The 21,394-nt window shown below is 37.6% G+C and overlaps 1 protein-coding gene across 2 annotated transcripts in view; it reads right to left on the bottom strand.

Annotated features, from left to right (window-relative positions):
- The window catches only part of NBAS (NBAS subunit of NRZ tethering complex), a 341,606-nt gene that overhangs the window by 303,639 nt on the left and 16,573 nt on the right, over positions 1-21,394 (bottom strand). For both annotated transcript variants that reach the window (XM_067703666.1, XM_067703667.1), the window contains exons 7-9: positions 13,640-13,773; positions 11,610-11,743; positions 9,740-9,838 (exon numbers count right to left, since the gene is read on the bottom strand). In XM_067703666.1, coding sequence (XP_067559767.1) covers positions 9,740-9,838; positions 11,610-11,743; positions 13,640-13,773 — 367 coding nt within the window. The remainder of the gene's footprint in view (positions 1-9,739; positions 9,839-11,609; positions 11,744-13,639; positions 13,774-21,394) is intronic.

Raw genomic sequence — 21,394 nt, 5'->3', positions numbered from 1 at the left:
TTATCTAGCTAGGGCTTACGAGAAACTTCCTAATGTAATTTATACCCAACTGCTCCTCCAGCTGTCAAAAGAGTGTATCATTTATACATCACTGCCCTGATTCTCACAGAATATATATGACCTTAGGAACCAGAGAGAAAGATGGGCAATTTTATGGCAATGTAACGGCTATAAAGTCCCACTGATTAGCTTCCAAAAGCATCTCACAGGTCTAGATGGATCTTACACCTTATAAGAGGAGAATAAAATTTACCTATGCCCTTGGGTAAACCTTTAAGTAGGGCACTCTCAACACTATCTCCTCCACAAGATATAATTTAAACATTTGTGGGACCGATGGACATTTCCCTAGACAGGGGTGATGTATGAAGAAGAGATCGTGGCCCCCTATGCGTACTCTACTGCACCCCGTCCCATTCTATGCCCAAGACTCTTTTCCTTCCATTTTGTGCCAGTGAAGTCATCATCACGCCTCCTGGGAGCTCATTCACACGAAAAACATTTTTGATCCCCCCACTAAGTACTAGTTACTTATTTGGAATACCTCCTTTATCCCATGAGTGTAAAGGACTCATATTTAAATGCTGAGGGACTTCCCTGGTGGTGCAGTGGTTAAGAATCTGCCTGCCAATGCAGGGGACACGGGTTCGAGCCCTGGTCCGGGAAGATCCCACATGCCGTGCAGCAACTAAGCCCGGGCGCCACAACTACTGAGCCTGCGCTCTAGAGCCCACAAGCCACGACCACTGAGCCCACGTGCCACAACTACTGAAACCTGCACTCCACAACAAGAAGCCACCACAATGAGAAGCCTGCGCACCGCAACAAAGAGTAGTCCCCGCTCGCCGCAACTAGAAAACAGCCCACGTGCAGCAACGAAGACCCAACACAGCCAAAAATAAATAAAATAAAGAAAGAAAGAAAAAAATAAAGTGCTGAGTGTTGGTTAGGGGAAATCAGAAACCCCCATGAGATGACCAAATCAGGATGCGTAAAGCATAGCCCTTCAGCACTTCAACATGCCATTACTTAAAGATATTCCTCAGTCTCGCCTAAAATTAACAGCTTTCTAAAGACATCTCTTGCATCTTCTGAGCCTTCCCAAGAATAGTAGCAATCCCTACCAGTGCATGCTTAGGAGAATGCAACTACCCAACTACTCTTCAGCCAGTTCACTCCTACCTAATTGCAATCTACTAATAGGCAAGCTGACACTTAGTTTATTATTCCTTGTAAATGTCTCAAGTTCTTTCTGCGGAATCTGTATCTGGCTTAACACAGTTGACTAAAAGGATAAAAATTAATCACTCAAATGCTTAGATTCATCCTTTGTACAACTATGACATACATTATTAATCAATCATGATTCTTCCCCACAGACTGTATGAAACACGGGTATCTTTCTTAAATCTTAGTATCCTTAACATAAAGATAAAAGTGTTCAGTTGGTGGAAATGTAAATTGGTGCAACCACTATGGAAAACAATATGGAAGTTCCACAAAAATCTAAAAGTAGAGTTGTCATATGATCCAGCAATCCCACTCCTGGGCATATACCCAGACAAAACTGTAATTCGAAAAGATACATGCACCCCTATGTTCATGGCAGCACTATTTACAATAGCCAAGATATGGAAACAACCTAAATGTCCATCGACAGATGAATGGATAAAGGTGTGTATACACATACAATGGAATATTGCTCAGCCATCAAAAAGGATGAAATATTGCCATGTGCAGCAACATGGATGGACCTAGATATCATCATATTAAGTGAAGTAAGTCAGAAAGAGAAAGACAAATACCATATGGTGTCACTTATATGTGGAATCTAAAATATGATACAAATCAACATATCTATGAAACAAAAACAGACTCACAGATATAGAGAACAGACTTATGGTTGCCAACGGGGAGGGGAAGTAAGGGAGGGAAGGAATGGAAGTTTGGGATTAGCAGAGGCAAACTATTATGTATGGGATGGATAAACAACAAGGTCCTACTGTATATCATAGGGAACTATATTCAATATCCTGTGAGAAACCATAATGGAAAAGAATATAAAAAGAATATATATATGTATGCATATGTATAACTGAATCACTCCTGTACAGAAGAAATTAACACATTGCAAATCAACTATACTTCAATAAAATTTTTTTTAAAAAGCAATGTACACCAAAAAGAGTATATTTTACTGTATATAAATTTAAAGTAATTTTTTAACTAAAAAAAAGATAAAAGTGTTCAAATGAAAGCCTGCTTAAAGGATCTTTTTTTTCTTTCTTATGCATTCCTTTATTTTTTACAGTTTTACTGAGGTGTGATTTACATTCCACGAAACTCACAGGCATGAGAGATTTTTAGGGACAATGGAAATATTCTAAAACTGACCGGAGTAGTGTTTGCACAAGTCTATACATTTACTAAAAATCATTGAATTATACACTTAAAATTAGTATCAAAGAGTCATCAAGGATTCTGAGAATGGGTGGTTTCTCAAAAGGGCCCAAGAAAGGAGACATGTTTTCTAGCTTTTGTCTTTGTTGAGATGTAATTCAGGATCTAGAAAAAGTTACCTTCAAACACTATCTTTGTGTAGTTATCAAGGAACTACTGGAGATTCAAAGTTGAATAAGGCAGATATGGCTTGTAGAAATTTACAATAAAATTAGGATCAAAACCTCAAAAAAAAAAACCTATTGAAAGCAGGATACAGTAGTCCCACTTATCCACATTTTCGCCTCCTGCAATTTCAGTTACCCACAGTCAACTGCAGTCCAAAAATATTAAATGGAAAATTCCAGAAACGGTTCATAAGTTTTCAACTGCACGCCATTCTGAGTAGTGTAATGAAATCCTGCACCTTCCCGTGCCATCCTGCTCCACGCAGCCCAGGAGGTGAGTCCTCCCTTTGGCCGGTGTACCCCACACTTTAGGCACTTAACAGCCGTCCACGTTATCAGATACAGACTGCCGAGGTACTGTAATTCTTGTGTTCGCGAAAGCCTTATTTTACTTCATAACGGCCCCACAGCACAAGAACAGTGATGCTGGCAACTCAAATATTCTCTTACTGTGCCTAATTTATAAATAAAACTCTATCACAGGTTCACAGCATCAAGCAAAACAGTGAATTTCATAAAACCTTGAGTTTGTATATTACCAATTTATCCTAACTCCATTCTGGCTGATATATTTCACATTTACAAAATCCTTGTGGATGGTAAATATCACACCATCACATTACCAGAGTAACCAAAAATAAATAAAAATGTGATGAATATTTCAGCTTCTTTCCTTAAAAGAACAGATAATGGAAAATATAAACAACCTAGCAATATTTTGTCATACACAAGAGGGCATTTACACATATTCCTTGCTTTATAACAATTTTCATTCAGAAACTTTAATGCAGTCACCCATCTCCAAGTTGACTGCTATCAAAAACTGTACATGATTGCAGAACCAAGAAGCAGCCCTCCTCCTGTGGTTTCATATGTACTTACCTTTACAAAATTTTTGAGACCATTCCCCCAAAAATAACTTTTTTTTTTTTTTTTTGCGGTACGCGGGCCTCTCACTGTTGTGGCCTCTCCCGTTGCGGAGCACCGGCTCCGGACGCGCAGGCTCAGCGGCCATGGCTCACGGGCCCAGCCGCTCCACGGGATGTGGGATCTTCCCGGACCGGGGCACGAACCCGTGTCCCCTGCATCGGCAGGCGGACTCTCAACCACTGCGCCACCAGGGAAGCCCCAGAAATACCTTTATGTACTTATATCCTAGGCCAAAAACTGAAAGGCTTAAGAAGTAATAAGGTAATCTGACTTATGACAAGTTATTATCATGTAATAACTATTGAATGTATGATCATTTCAAACCTACGGTCCCAGGTGAACCCCACTTACGCTCCTGAAATAGTGCTAGGAAAAAAGAAGTCTAATACTGACCTTTGTAAAAAACCAAGACAACAGAATAGTCATCATGAAATAATCTAAACAAAGCAAAAAAACAGCCAAAGATTAAGACATAAAATGCACCTCTTTTAAAAAAGACAAGAAAAATAAAACAGAAAAATGTGGGGCAGAAGAATACAAAATATAAGAGAAGAAAAAGGGAAGAGAAAAATCAAAAGAAAGAAACATAATAATTTTTCTTCTCCACTCAAGAAATTAGTCACTCATCCAAGGAGCCCACGGATGGAGAGGTACCAATTGACAAACAGAGCTCTTATACTAGATGTTATTGCTTAAATGTACATTGCATGTATTTTTTGCCTTTAATTATCTGAAATTTTAATTGGAAATATAAGACCTATTAATTAAAATTTAAAAATTAATAAAGTACGATATATACGTATACATAGTAATTCTATGTATGAAAATGAATAGGTCCTAGTTGCCTGTGGCCTGAACTAGTATATAATCACCTATGAGTCACCCAGCCACTAGTATCTCCAAACTAAATCAACATTCCTCAAAGCATAGCTGGTATGTTTCCTCATCTCAAAAATCCGAGTTCCTTAAAGAACAGAAAAGCCAATTAACACTCCCAATTACCTGCCTTTCACACACCCATTCTCCCACCACAACTATCACCTCTACTCCCCTCCTACACACACCCTACAGTGTCAGCCAAGCCGCACCACTTGAAATTTTCCAAATATAAACTGTGGCTTCCTGCCTCTTGTCACTGTTCACAATGTCACTTTGTCTGGAACACCCATCATGTCCAGATCATATCCATTCTGCAAAGTAAGTCCTAATGCCACCTGCCATACTCCCCTGATCCTTCAAGGAAATAATATCTCCTTTATCTGGATCCCCACATCACTATATGTGCACTCTTTTAAGGCCCTTACTTCTTTCCAGTTTGCAATCCTGTTATATATGTGTGTGTATGTGTACATATATACACACACACATATTTAAATAGAGAAAGAAATATATATATTTGACATTACATATATATATATATATGTTAGATATACAGTTGACCCCTGAACAGCACAGTAACGGGTTAGGGGCACCAATCCCCACCCCTAGCAGTCAAAAATCTGTGTATAACTTTATAGTCAGGCCTCCCTATCCACGCATGCATGTAATACTCAACCAACCGGAGATCATGTATTCCTAGAGCATGTATTTAGTGGAAAAAATCCATGTATAAGTGGACCTGCGCAGCTCAAACTCATGTCATTCAAGGGTCAACCACATATGCATATACATATATGTGTATATTATTTCTCATTCAAGAATATGAGACCTTGAAGTCAGGATTGTTCTCCATCTTTATATCTTCCACAAACCTAACATTGTGTTGCACACAGCAAGCCACAATAAATAAGACAGTAATGGAAAGGCCAAATAACAATAGAACAGACTTTCTACCTCATCAATCTTTACTAATACAGGCAGACAATTCCCCTAACAGAACACATATACTTTTTAAGGGACAATAGATTAATTTTTTTAATGTATATAAGTGCTGAGAAAGATATTAATAACTGCACTAAAACAATAAAAATAAGTTGAACTAAACCAAGAAAAGGACTTAAAAGAGCAAACCTCACTTGGGGTTTATATAATAAAACATGGTATCAAAGAAGATGTAAACATAAAGAAATAGGTCACCCTCAACAAAAATCAAACCAGCAATTGGAGCGTCATGGGTGCGATATATGGTGACACTGTGAGTATGCACTGTCTAGCCTTGGCAAAATTCACAACAGAGAACTAAGCAAGTCAAAGCAAAACACATTCCATCCCCTTTCTAGCAGCAGAACTTAGTGATGACACATTAGTGAAGCCATGCAAAGAAAATACAAGATCTGAAACATAAGAACAAACATTAAAAGGCCATACTTTATATAAGAAGTTGGCAAGAGTAAAAAACAACAGGGACTTCCCTGGTGGCGCAGTGGTTAAGAATCCACCTGCCATTGCAGGGGACACGGGTTCCAGCCCTGTTCCGGGAAGATCCCACATGCCGAGGGGCAACTAAGCCCAGGCGCCACAACTACTGAGCCTGCGCTCTAGAGACCGCGAGCCGCAACTACTGAGCCTGTGTGCCAGAACTACTGAAGCCCGCGTGCCTAGAGCCCGTGCTCCACAAGAGAAGCCACCGCAATGAGAAGCCCGCGCACCGCAATGAAGAGTAGCCGCCGCTCGCCAAAACTAGAGAAAGCCCGCGCGCAGCAATGAAAACTTAACGTGGCCAAAAATAAAGAAATTAATTAATTTTTTTAAAAAAACACAATTTTCGGGCTTCCCTGGTGGCGCAGTGGTTGAGAGCCCGCCTGCCGATACAGGACACACGAGTTCGTGCCCCGGTCCGGGAGGATCCCACATGCCGCGGAGCGGCTGGGCCTGTGAGCCATGGCCGCTGAGCCTGCGCGTCCGGAGCCTGTGCTCCGCAACGGGAGAGGCCACAACAGTGAGAGGCCCGTGTACCGCAAAAAAAAAAAAAAACCCACAATTTTCTTTTTCTTATAATGTTTATTTTATCATCAAAAGAAATATTTGATTTACGAAAACAATTATTTGCAGCTTATACAATTACATTCAATTTTATAAAATGTGAAGAACTCTACTCTGAATGTGATCACTCAGCTTCATCTAAAGTAAAACAAAGTTGTATTAGCATTTCAGATTTATTGTATTTAGAAAATTCTTTCTTAATTTTTAAATTTTTTAATTGGCTAGACTTTTGAAACTGATCTTCAAATTTCTTAAGGATATACCAACAGACTCTTCAAGACAGGATCTACACAAATCAAAAGGTAAAAATTAATAGTATTATATTTATTCAATCCTATCATTTCCTGAATATCCATTATGTATTTAATCCTCAAAACAACTAGTGCCTCACTGAATACTCATTTCAGTTCCTTTTTCTCCCTTCCTAAGAAAGATTCTTAAAATAACTACATAGAACTTCTAGAAATGAGAAATATAAAAAATGAAAGTAAAAATACAATGAAACTAAAAATACAATGACTAGTTTTAAAAAGAGATAAGGCACAGAAGAAATAGTAAATAGAAGATATATCAGAAAAAATTAACCAGAATACATGATTTTCTTCTAAACAAGATCATATGTATCAATTCATTATAATAGATATCAATAGTGCTTCAAACTACTTTCTTCCTTAAGTAAATAGCTATACAGAAAAAATTGAAATAATCTTTTACTTCTCTTTTTCAACAACAACAAAGGGGAAAAAAAGAGAATGAGAAAATTAAAGGTGAGTCCAGGATACTCAACATCTAGATAATAGACATTCTGGAGAGAAGAGAGGAAATAGAGGGGAAGAAATAATCAAAGAAATAATTCAGTGAATTTTCCCAAAGGTGAGTATCCAAATTGAATGGCCAACACCATGGATATTTGAAAAAAAAAACAAAAAAACCTACTCCAAGACATAACACAGTCAAATTTCAGAACACTGGGGGAAAATATAAAATAAAATCTCAGCTTTCAGACAGAAGGGGGACCAAAAAAATAGACCAAAAAAAAATGGATTTTACACTAGAGTAACATTAAAACTCTCAAGAGCATCTTTAGACATACAAGCCCTCAAAAAATATACTTCCCATGAATTCTTTCTTAGGAGGTTACAGAAGGTTGTGATTCACCAAAATAGCCAAAGGAATCAACTAAAATAAGCTAAGCACTATTTACAACAGCCAGGACATGGAAGCACCTAAATGTCCATCGACAGAGGAATGTTTAAAAAAGATATGGTACAAATATACAATGGAATTATTACCCAGCCATAAAAAAGAATGAAATAATGTCATTTGCAGCAACATGGATGGACCTAGAGATTGTCATACTGTGAAGTAAGTCAGACAGAGAAAAACAAACATCATATGATATCATTTATATGTGGAACCTAAAAAAATGGTACAAATGAAAATATTTACAAAACAGAAATAGAGTCGCAGATATAAAAAACAAACACGGTTACCAGGGAGAAAGGGGGTAGGGAGGGATAAATTAGTAGATTGGGATTGACATATACACACTACAATAAAACAGATAACTAATAAGGGCCTACTGTATAGCACAGGGAACTCTACTCAACACTCTGTAATGACCTATATGGGAAAAGAATCTAAAAAATAGTGGATATATGTATATGCATAACTGATTCATTTTGCTGTACAGCAGACTCTAACATGACATTTTAAATCAACTATACTCCAATAAAAATTTTTAAAAAATAAAATGAGCTAAAAGTGGTTACCTTTGGAAAGCAAGAAATTGGGTGGAGGAGTCAGTTTTTCAAACTATTTAATACTTGGAACTACGTGCAGATATAATTCATAAAAGGTAAATTATAAGGAAAAAAAAGTCACATGTTGGGAGAAGATACTCATCATGCATATAATCAACCCAGAATTAATATCCAGATTATAGAAGAATGTCAAGATCAAACACCCAATAAAAAAATAAGAAATGATATAAAAAAGCATTCTACAGATAAGAAATATGAATGGCCAATCACACGAAAAGTTTCTCAATCTCAACAGTTATCAGGGAAACTCAAATTAAAACTACAATGAGATACTCTTTTACACCTACTAGATCAGCAAATATTGAGAGGCAATTCTCTCAATATTTCAAACTTTTTCATTATTATTATATTTGTTAATGGTGATCTGTGATCAGTGATCTCTGATGTTACTGTCGTAATTGTTTTTTGTTCTGTATTTTTTCATTAAGCTATTTACATTTTTTTTAGACAGAATACTACTGCACACTTAACAGACTACAGTATAGTGTAAACATACTTTTATAGGCACTAGGAAATCAAAAAATTCGTGTGACTTTCTGTATTGCACTATCCCCTTTATTGCAGGGGTCTGGAACTGAATCCACAGTTGTGCCTGTAGTGGTAGGAATCGACTATGCAGCAATCAATGCAGCCCTACCTTGCAAAGAAGGAAAGGAGAAGGAAAGAACATCTATTGAGGCCCTGCTATGCAAGGGCATTTCACATGCACTATTTTTTAACTCTCTCAACAATGCTATGTGTTATGTATTAGCCTCATTTTACAGATAAGAAAAATAAGATTTAGAGAACTAAGAGAGAAGATATCCCTCAATGGATATTCCCAGTGCCCGATCGGACTCAAGAGAAGCTCAGTCTGCCAAACAGATGAGCATGAATGTTCAGAAGATGATTGCAACAGGGACTTCCTTGGTGGCGCAGTGGTTAACAATCCGCCTGCGAATGCAGGGCACACGGGTTCGATCCCTGGTCTGGGAAGATCCCATATGACCCGGAGCAACAGAGCCCATGCACCACAACTACTGAGCCTATGCTCTAGAGCCTGCGAGTCACAACTACTGAGCCCATGTTCCGCAACTACTGAGCCCTCGTGCTGCAACTACTGAAGCCCATGTGCCTAGAGCCAGTGTTCCACAACAAGAGAAGCCACCACAATGAGAAGCCTGCGCACCACAACGAAGAGTAGCCCCCACTCACCGCAACTAGAGAAAGCCTGCGTGCAGCAACGAAGACCCAACGCAGCCAAAAATAATAAATTAAAAAAAAAAAAAGAAGATGACTGCAACAATATTACGGACGTTAGGATAACTATACACAAGGGGAGGAAATAAAGAAACCAAAATAAAAATCAGAACGGACAACTTCTTCTCTCTGAAACTGTGCCAAGACTTCTACATCCACCTAATACTCCACCAAATACGAGAGCAAACAGTTGCTTACCTGTGCCCAGGATGGTAAATAGCTGTGTTGATTCCATGAGGATAATGACTACTGAAGCTGAAACAGTGACTCTCTTGATAGCTCTGATTTGTTCCAACACTACATTCAAGAAGGTAAATAAGAAATAAATACCATTAAACCACAGTGAGATACCACTATATACCCATTAAAATGTTTAAAATTCAAAAGATAGACACCACCAAATACTGCTGAGGATATAAAACTACCAGAGCTCTGATAAATTATTAGTAGGAATATGAATGATGTGACTACTTTGAAAAAGCTCTGGCAATTTCTTATAAAACCAAACTATCCACCCTATGACTCAGCAATTCCACTCAAAGATACTGACCCAACAGAAATGAAAGCATATATTCATAAAGACTTGTACAGGGACTTCCCTGGTGGCCCAGCGGTTAAGACTCTGTGCTCCCAATGCAGGGGGCCCGGGGTTCGATCCCTGGTCAGGGAACTAGATCCTGCATGCCTCAAAGAAGATCCCACATGTGGCAATGAAGAGCCCACGTGTTGCAACTAAGACCCGGCATAGCCAAATAAATAAATAAATATTTATATTTAAAAATAAATAAATAAATATTTATTTATAAATAAATAAATAAATATTTTTAAAAAAATAAATAAATATTTAAAAAAAAAAAAAGACTTGTACGAGATTAGTCATAGCAGCCTTATTCACAAAACCAGAAACTTAGAGGTCCATCAATAGAAGAATGGATAAACAAATCATGAGTGTTATGGACTGAAGGTTTGTGACCCCCATAGATTGAATGTCTGTATACCCCAAAACTCATATAAGACCCTAATGCCAATGTGATGGTACTTGGAGGAGGAGTCTTTGGGATCTATTAGGTAGGGCAAAAGAAAGGAACCCTCATGAATGGGATTAGTGTCCTTATAAGAAGAGGCTGGAGAGCTAACTAGCTCTCTTTCCACCATGTGTGGATTCAAGGAGAAGTCGGCAGTCTGCAACCCACAAGAGGGCTCTCACCAGAACCTGACCATGCTGGCACCCTGATCTCAGACTTCCAGCTTCCAGAACTGTCACAAATAAATTTCTGTTGTTGATAAGCCACCCAGTTTATGGTATTCTGTTACAGCAGCCCAAACGAAGACAAATGAAATACTCATACAATGAAATACTCATCAGCCATAAAAAGAATAAATTACAGATACATGTAAAAATAAGGATGAATCTCAAGATAAGCTGAAGGAAAGAAGACTTAGACAAAAGAGTACATACTCTCTGAGGCCGTTAAGGTAAATCACTAGAACAGGCAAAACTAATCTATGATGGAAAAAAAATATGAACAGCAGTTGCTCTGAGGGTGGGTGTGGACAAAGATTTACTGGGAAGAGGCATGAGGGAACTTAATAGCATGATGGTAATGTTCTGTATCCTGACAGGGGGTTGACTTGCACAAGCGTATGCATTCGTCGTAACTCACGGGCTGGCACACTTAAGATCTGTGCATTTCAATGTATGCAAATTTTATTTCAAATGAAAGAAAACTATAAGCAAATATTGAACTTGAATTAATGAACTTTAATTAATGATATGCATGCTAAAGTATATATGTACTGACTCTGAAATATATTAAAAAATAGAACTGAATAATGGCCAGATAGAAAGATGGGTCAAAATATGACACAGCAAGTATAGTAAAATGCTAAACAGAATTTAAGTGGAGGTATATGAGAGTTCACTATAAAAGTCTTTCAACCTTCCTTTTATATTTGTAATTTTTCATAATAAAATGCTAAAAGGAAAAAAAAGCACCAAAATCTGACACTAAAGCAGAGAAATAAACATTATTTCAAACAGGGCATCCCAAATAAAGTGCATTTTTACCTTACAAGGTAGCTTCTAAGTTCTCCTCGGTAATTGATGACCAAGAGTTCTGCAGACCACTGTGCACTTGCTTTATACTCTAAAAATATCAACCCAGCAATGGCATAGCTCAGATCACCTGCTAAACTAGATGCCTGTGAAAGAGGAGGAAATTAAGTTACTAAAAAGATACTAGATAGAAGTTAACATATGTATAATTGAAGGACATTCAAGACACTAGCCCTGCCAGGTATCCTTTAAGTAAGATAGCCCAGAATTGATCGTATGTGAAGAATCATGTAAGCCTAAGTGCCTAGAACTAGACACCCAACTCTAGACCAGCCCTCCCCCAACCACAGGCTGGAACCACAGCAGCCTCTTTGGGTGAGATGTTCACCTAGTAGGTGAATTTCTGTTCAGACTATACTTCCATTGCAAAAAAAGAAGAAAAAAAAAAAAAAACTAATGCTATCATTCTGCCTCAAAGAATTCTACCATATAGAATTCAGACATAAGCTCTCAAATGTTAATTTCCACTGCCAGTAGTAACCAATGCTAAAAAAAAAAGAAAGAAAGAGAAATGCCTCCAGTTACTTCCATTTGCCTAATCAGCAATTTAAAGGAGAGGACACTTAAAACACTCACTCAATGCCAGCCTTTTTCTATCCACTAAATATCAGGCTATATTTGCTGAGGATCTGGAGGGCACGTGCACCTTAGCACACACAGTGAAGCACATAATGAAGTTTCCTACCCTGAATGGCTCCTCATTGTCTAGAACCGCTCAATAAAACAGGGCAGCCACATGTAGCTGCTGAACACTTGATACATGGCTAGTCCAAATTGAGATATGCTATAAATATAAAAATACACGCCAAATTTCAAGGACTTAGTACCAAAGAAAGAACGTGAAATAGTTCATCAATCATTTTTACACTGTCATTTCAACATGTAATCATTTTAGATATGTTGTAATAAATAAAATATATCAAATAAATTTCACCTGCTGAACTTAATGTTACTAAAAAATTTTAAATTACACACGTGATCACATATATAGCTCACACTACATTTCTATTAGACAATGCTAGTCTAGAAAATAGTAACTCAACCTACTTAGTTTGGTTCCCCAGAACTTCTATACCAGGAGCCCAATGTACTTTTTCAAGTTTTTCCACACATTTCTGAACAAAAATCATTCTCTATATCCTTGGTTCTCACTCCTAGCTTCTCATTAGAATCAGCTGAAAGACTTGAAACATTAAAGTCCAGGGCTCACTCAGATCAATTAAGTCAGACTCTCTGTGGGGGGAGCCTGGACAACCCAGCAATTTGTTTAGTTTTTCTTTTTCTTTTCTTTATAAAGCTTTGCAGGTGATTCTAAGATGCAGCCAGAGTTAGGACCACTGTTCTACCTGCCCCTTTATTTTATTCACTTGAGGAAGGAGGATACAAAGTAAAGAGCCCCGAATTCCTAAAAGAGACACTAATTAACTGGATTACCACGGGAAAAGTCATTTTACTTCCTCACAATTTATGCTCTCTAAACTGTAAAATGAGGGTAATAAGTACCCAATCTACTCAAAGGGTGTTGTGAATATTAAACAGGAATGTATATCAAAGTCATTAATAAAGTACACAGCACTACACAAATATAAGTTATTACCACCATTAATTTTTTTCTCCACTCTCCATTTCAGTTTCTATCCCTTTAGGGTAACAAATTCTAACTCCTCCCAGGCTGGTTCTGTTGCAAAGGCCCACTGACTTCTTTCCTACGCTGGAACTTTACAACAGCTTTCTGCACCTCTATTTAGTATTTACTTACTACCATCTTACAATAATGGTAGATTATGTCTGGTTAGTGCATTACAAAATGCAAAGAATAAATACTTAACGTACAGATCTCTAACTAGATCTAAGCACCTTAAGTTCACAGCTTATTATTCTGATTTACATTTATAGTTCCTCTCATCACATTCATTCATTCAAGCACCTATACATGAAAGGTAGTCAAAAAAATATGTTTTCAGTTTAAGGTATGTACATACCGGGATTATAACAAAGAGTTCACTTCCCATGAGATCAAACACTCTCACAGTTCCCGTGCTTTCGGCATAGGCCAGCAGGGTGCAATCGTAACTCCATGCCACACATCTCCACTGGGGTTTTGGGTCTTTTGGAACTAGAATGAAAAGAAAAGAAGTGCTTTTAACATTATTAAGATAGTTAATACCTATAGTTCCTGCAGCTAAAGAGAGTATTCAAGTATGACATCATTTCCTAAGGGTCTCTAAAACTCCTATTCAGTAGAAAAGAACAGCTCCCAGAAAGCCACTTCAAGTAAGAGTGGAAAATGTAAACCGTGACAAGCCTTGCCCCACTTACTTAAGAAGCAAAGTCTACTGACACCAGTGGTCTGCTGAAGGCTGAGCAAGCCCTCATCTGGTAAAGGCTCAGGAACGATATACCTCAAAATACTTATGAAATTACGAGAGATCAAAAGCATAAAGATTAAACAGAAAACTATTCCAATTCAGTGAGTAAAGTTCCTCCAAAAGCAAAAAAGAAAAAACAAAACTCAAAATGTCAACTGAGATCTTTTAGATATGTATTTCAAATATAGATGGTAAAGAAAAACAAAGTGGGATTATACTGACACAGAATTAGAAAGAGAAAAGAATACATATGTATATTAGGCAACTGAATCAGGAACTGTTCTCAATCAATTACAAAATTATAAGATTTTGAGAATCAACACCTTAATAATCCAACACCGGTATTTTCTTCTGTTCTGAATTTTTCAGTACAACAAGAGAAAGGCTACCAGCTGCAAAAGAGAAAGGGGCTGTGAAACTCTAAACTGTTATAGGCTTGTCTGAGGTTTCTGATGTTTCCTTTGCTCCTGTTTCCCCTTATTAGAATCCCAGAACTGAAGAGCCAGGTAGGACCAGTGCCTTCCCTTTACCAGCAAAAATTCCAAATGATTAGGAGCCTCAAGGTGACACCAGGAGTCACGATCAGAACAAACCCAGAACGTAAGCATGCTGCCTTCCCGTGCAGTGTGCACTTCATTACAACACACGGCCCCTCAGTCAGAGCCTGGATTTAGCCTGAGGATTACTGACTCAGAAATGTTTCTGAAATTTATTGCCTTCTCTCTATTCCTCTGCTAATGTCGCAATTCAGGCTTTCATCATCTCTGGCTTAGACTCTCATGACAGCCTCCTAACGGGTCTTCCCACTTTCAGGCTCTTCCCCTCTAATCCTTCCTCAATAGTACCCGAAGTTATCTTTGTAAAAGAGAAAGATGAAGAAATCACATCTTTCCCCTGCTTTAAAATCCCTGATGTTTATCCATTTCCAAAAAAATCAAGTCCAAACTCCTCCACATGCATAAAAGGCCCTTCACCAATGGTCCCATCAGAGCTTTCCAATTCACCTCCCCGCCCTTCCTCACACCTAATAACACACCACCTGGCAAATAAACCATGCATACTCCAGTCTGTGTCTTTCATGCACACTGTTGCTTCTCCCTAGAATGTTCATCTCCAGTGCTACTCCGAGGGTACTTGCTTGTTAAACCATCTGTGGTAACAAACTGTCACCTCTTCCTTCTTTGACACTCTTCAAAACTGACTGCCCTCTTCTATGTGCCCCCAAGTATACTGTACAGAAGTCTCTCATAGTACTTATCACATCAGACGATGGTGTTTACATGATTATTTCCCCCACAAGTCTCTGAGACAATGTCTTACTCAACACTGCCATCCCAGGACCTGGAACAGAAAGTGATTAACGTTTCACTAATAAGCAAAGCCCCAGCCTCTCAGAAAAATCTATAGTAACGGGGTAAAGTAATGCTAAGGGTTTACCGTTCCTCGGGGGCTAACAATTAAACGTGAATTATATAACTGAAGTCTTCTCTCCACCTAACAGAGGTACGGTAGACTTTAAACCCCCCTCATCTCTGCAATATATGTAAAATACGTTCTGTATATGGGAAAAGTATACCAGATGTCAACGAGTTTCTTCATTTTGACTATTTCTCAAAGGTAAAAAGCATGCCAAAAAAAGCCAAGAGAGGCCCCTGAACACAGGAGGGTCTAGGGAATTTTATTAAAGCCTAACGAAATACTGCATACACTTTGGAAAAGCAATTTTTTAAAGGTGGGAATAAAATGAAGAGAAAGATCAGTTCTCTGTCCTCAGCTTTAAAAAACAATGAAACTTGGAAGTAAACTTAAGCACAAAATGATAAACAACAGAATACTTCAAGACCCACAAATACACAGATGCTACACAAACACCAGCAAGAGGACAATTCAATGCCCTGAAAAATATTCATGTTCTAAAGAAACACAGCAACATGTTTCCATTGTCTCTGTTTTACCTGCGATAACATCTTTCCTCTTCATTTTGACAGGAGGATAAATAGATTTATGTACTACCTTCCGTATCTGTCTGAAGTAAGTTCCACCTGAAGGGACTTTGTTTTTACTATTACTTCCAGTTATAACCAGCAGCTCCAGAAAACTCGGCATGTGTTTTGACCCAGATAAAGGTATGTTTTCATTACAAGAGAAGATTTCCCATAACAATGTGAAAGTAAAGACATTATCATCAGATTTTTCCAGCACCCTGTGTGGTTTTGGAGAGGAACGAACAGCACACATTTGTACAAAGCCAGTGTCAACGGAGTTTTCTGAAAAGTACTGAAACGGGCTGATGATAAAGTTAACCAGCAGTGTGACAGCTGCCACATTGCTGGTGAAACCGTTTACAGCCGCGCTCATCCTGCACTGGCTGCGGCCCCTTCAACCTGCCCCACTGCCGAGCTTGCTTGCACCTCAGAGCTCCTGTCAGCGCTGTCTGCTCTGCCTGGAATACTCTTCCCCGAACCGGTCCCTGGCTCCTTTCCATCTTTCACGTCTCAATTTAAATCTTGCTTGCTTAGGCAGTGTGCTCCGACCACCCTGTCTAAGCAGCCTCGAGGCTCCGCTGTTCTTCTCCATTCCAATGATTTCATGTCTTTCACAGTTCTTATCCCATATCAGTATATATTTGTCTACTTTTTATTGTCTGCCTTATGCATTAAACTATAAATTCCAAAATGTTAGGTGCTGTGTCCGTATTGTTCATAACTTCATCACCAGCATTTCGTGCACGGCTGGGACACAACAGCACTCAAGGGCTAAAGGAGCACACTTCAATCCAGTGCTCACGTACCCAAACTAGAACTGGAAAAGGGAAAAAATTACAAAGAAGGAACACCGGGTTTTATTCTCAGTGCTGCCATAAAACAGCTGGGTGTGACCATGGGACGATCACCAAGGGTTCAATGAACACTCTCTCCCAACTTTGACTTTTACATCAAGAACCAGTGAGTAAGAGTAAACTAGTGGCGCTAAAAGCCATGCAGGGGCTTCCCTGGTGGCGCAGTGGTTGGGAGTCCGCCTGCCGATGCAGGGGACACGGGTTCATGCCCCGGTCCTGGAGGATCCCACATGCCGCAGAGCAGCTGGGCCCCTGAGCCATGGCCGCTGAGCCTGCGCGTCCGGAGCCTGTGCTCCGCAACGGGAGAGGCCACAACAGTGAGAGGCCCGCGTACCGCAAAAAAAAAAAAAAAAAAAAAAAAAAAAGCCATGCAGAGGAGCTAAATATTTAAATGTTTGAAATTAAAGTGTTAGTAGAAGATACGAGAAAATTTTTACAATCCTAGAATAAGAAAGGTGAAAGCATACAAAACTTGGAAGCTATAAAGGAAAAAAAAGTGACAAATGCAGTTACCAAAAAAAAAAAAAAAAATGCTCCATGGAAAAAAAAGACACTATAACACATTTAAAAGACAAATGGATTGGGAAAAATATCTGCAACATATATGACAAAGGGTAACATTCATACTATATAGAAATAATAAGGAAATAGTCAAGTAAGAAAATAGTCAATAAGGAAAAGTCAGATAATCCAAGAGGAATATAGTCAAAAGGATATGATCTAACAATTCACAAAAAAAAAAAAAGCAACTTAACATATGCCCTACCATATAACTAAACATATGCAAATTGGAAATGAGATGCTTTTTTCCCTCTGCCTAACCTGATGAATATTTTAGAAATAGGTAACATATGGTGCTGACAGTGGAGAAAGGAAATAGCTTTATAATCATACCTTTTACATGGTTGCATAATAAGTATAACTTTCAGGAAGGAAATATGGCAGTAGCTACAGTTTGTATGCTACACCCATGGACAAACAGATGTCTTTTCCAGTGCTGTTAGAGGGGGAAAGGGACAAAGAGGGGAAGAGAAAGAATAAAACAAGCCACCGTACACAATCGAAATTTCTACTAAGAGGGGAACAGATAAATAAAACGTGGTTCACATTCTCACAATGGAATGCTGTGGCTTCGTTTAAAAGACTGGATTACACCTGTGCACACTGACTGGGAAAGCCATCATCAATACAGTAAGTGCGGGAGCAAGCTGAAGAACAAAATACATAAGATGATCTTGTTTTTTTACCTAAAAAAAGTCAATCCATCTATGTACAGGTTCATATAAGCAAAGAAGGCTTTATATTAAACCATTAATATAAGTTTCTATGAAGAATGCAAATTGAGAAGATAAAACGATCTTTTTGTTACCTCTGCATTGTTTGAATTTGTTCAAAGTATGTACTGCTTTTGTAATTAAAAGAAAAAAAAAACCCAGAGTAACTACTTTCAGACTAGGCTGCCCACCACAGCTTAAAAAAAGAGACTAAGTTAGGAAATTTTATTTGAATTTTAAATAATGTCCATAAATTTTGCAAATGTGCTGAAATCTATGAATCCACTGATCTTAGAGGCTCAATCAACCTAAAGCGGGAAAACTAGAAAAAAAATCAAGTCCCAAGAGAACCAAATTTGTGAAATCAATGAAAAAGAGAAAATCTTAGAAGCAGCTAGAAAAAAAAAGACACACTACCTACAGAAACAATAACAGCAATGACTGCTGCTTTCTCATCAAAACAATGCAATGATATCTTTAAACAGCTGAAAGAAAAAAAAGGTCAACCTGGAATTCTATAGCCAGAGAAAATAGTTTACAAAAATGAAAGCAAAAATCAAAGATGGTTTCAGACCAACAATAAGAGAATTTATCAACAGACCTGCATTACAAGAAATATTAAATAATTTCTTCAAGTTGAAGGAAAACACTATCAAATGGAAATGTTTACAGAAAGAAAAAGTTGAAAAGTAACTGAAATGGAAAATAGAAGGAAAAATAAAAGATTTACCCTTGTTTTTTAATTCCTTAAAAAGTTACTGGACAAAAATAATAATATAAATATATATTGTGGCAGTTTAGCATTTATAAAAAGTTTGACAACAGTACAAAGGAGTAGGAGGGATGTACACTGTGTAATAAAATAATTTTTAAATGCACATTGTAAACCCCAGAACAAATGCTAAAAGGAAACAGAGAAGAGATAGGACAAATAGAAAAATAAGAAGGTAAAACCTAACCAGTCCAATAACTGCATTAACTGTAAATGTTCTATTAATCTCCAAAATATACAAGCAGCTCATGCAGCTTAATATCAAAGAAACAAACAACCCAATCCAAAAATGGGCAGAAGACCTAAATAGACATTTCTCCAAAGAAGATACACAGACTGCCAGCAAACATATGAAAGGATGCTCAACATCACTAATCATTAGAGAAATGCAAATCAAAACTACAATGAGGTATCACCTCACACCGGTCAGAATGGCCATCATCAAAAAATCTACAAACAATAAATGCTGGAGAAGGTGTGGAGAAAAGGGAACCCGCTTGCACTGTTGGTGGGAATGTAAATTGATACAGCCACTATGGAGAACAGTATGGAGGTTCCTTAAAAAACTAAAAATAGAACTATCATACAACCCAGCAATCCCACTACTGGGCGTATACCCTGAGAAAACCATAATTCAAAAAGAGTCATGTACCATGATGTTCATTGCAGCTCTATTTACAATAGCCTAAGTGTCCATTGACAGATGAATGGATAAAGATGGGGCACATATATACAGTGGAATGTTATTCAGCCATAAAAAGAAATGAAATTGAGTTATTTGTAGTGAGGTGGATGGACCTAGAGACTGTCATACAGAGTGAAGTCAGTCAGAAAGAGAAAAACAAATATCGTATGCTAACACATATATATGGAATCTTAAAAAAAAAATGGTTCTGAAGAACCTAGGGGCAGGACAGGAATAAAGATGCAGGTGTAGAGAATGGACTTGAGGACACAGGGAGAGGGAAGGGTAAGCTGGGACGAAGTGAGAGAGTGGCATGGACATACATACACTACCAAATGTAAAATAGCTAGCTAGTGGGAAGCAGGCGCATAGCACAGGGAGATCAGCTCGGTGCTTTGTGACCACCTAGATGGATGGGATAGGGAGGGTGGGAGGGAGATGCAAGAGGGAGGAGATATGGGGATGTATGTATACGTATAGCTGATTCACTTTGTTATAAAGCAGAAACTAACACACCATTGTAAAGCAATTATACTCCAATAAAGATGTTTTAAAAAATGTAAATGTTCTAAACATTACAATTAAATGACAGAAATTGTCACACTGAAAAAAAAGCATGACAAATTATATGCTTTCTATAAGAGATGTACATTTAATACAGATAAATGAAAAAGAAGAGAAAAAAATATGTCATGCAAATGCTAATCCTAAAAAAGCTAGAGCGACTGTAATAATATTAGACAAAATAGAATCCAGGACAAAAAGTATTACTGGAGATAGAAAGGGACATTCCATCACAGTAAAGGAGCCATTTCATCAAGAAGACAAAATAATATGTGTAGGCACCTATAAACTAGAACCCCTAAATACATAAACACTGATAGAACTAACGGGTAAAATAAAATACACAATTATATTTGGAAATGTCAACCCTCCTCTCTCAGGAAATGACAGAACAACTAGACAGAAAATCAGCATATATAAAAATTTGAACAGCTCTAACCCAACTCAATGTAATTAACATTTGTAAACCACGATACCTAAAAACTGCACCATATGCAAGAATCAAATTCTTTTGAAGACAGACCATATGCTGGGCCATAAATCAAGTCTCAATAAGTTTAAAAGGTTAAAATCATATTGAATATTTTCTCTGACCACAACAGAATTAGATATCAATAACAAAACTGCTTATATTACAACAAACTGAAATGCTTACAGAGGAAAAAAGGTTTAAAGTCAGTGATATAAATTTCCATATTCCATCTAGACAAATATAAGCAAATTAAATCTAGTAGGCAGAAGAAAGGAAATAATATAGATAAAAGCAATAATCAGAAGAAAACAACAGAAAAAGAAATCAAAACCTCTTTTTATTGAATATTAATAAACTGATAAAACTCTGGCCTGACTGATCAAGAGAAAAGAAAGAGAACACAAATTACCAATATCAAGAACAAAAGAGGGACATCACTACAGGTCTGACAGACAATAAAAGGATAATAAGGAAGTACTACAAGCAACTTTAAGCCAATATATGCTAAAATTTAGGGGAAAATTCCATTAAAAAAACTGGAACCGAAAGAAGATGAAATTGAAATTTTAAAAAGCTTTATATCTATTATAAAATTTTAATTAGGAATTAAAAACCTACTCACAAAACTCCAAGTTTCACTGGTGAATTCTATCAATTAAGAAATAATTCTAATTTTACACAAACTCTTGCATAAAACAAAAAAAGAAGGAACACTTGTCAACTCATTATTTTGAGACCAGCACTACTCTAATACCAAACCAG

The sequence above is a fragment of the Pseudorca crassidens genome, chromosome 14 (assembly GCF_039906515.1).
Source record: "Pseudorca crassidens isolate mPseCra1 chromosome 14, mPseCra1.hap1, whole genome shotgun sequence".
Lineage (NCBI taxonomy): Eukaryota > Metazoa > Chordata > Mammalia > Artiodactyla > Delphinidae > Pseudorca > Pseudorca crassidens.
The sequence above is the reverse complement of the archived record's forward strand: the minus strand, read 5'-3'. Positions and strand labels throughout refer to the sequence as shown.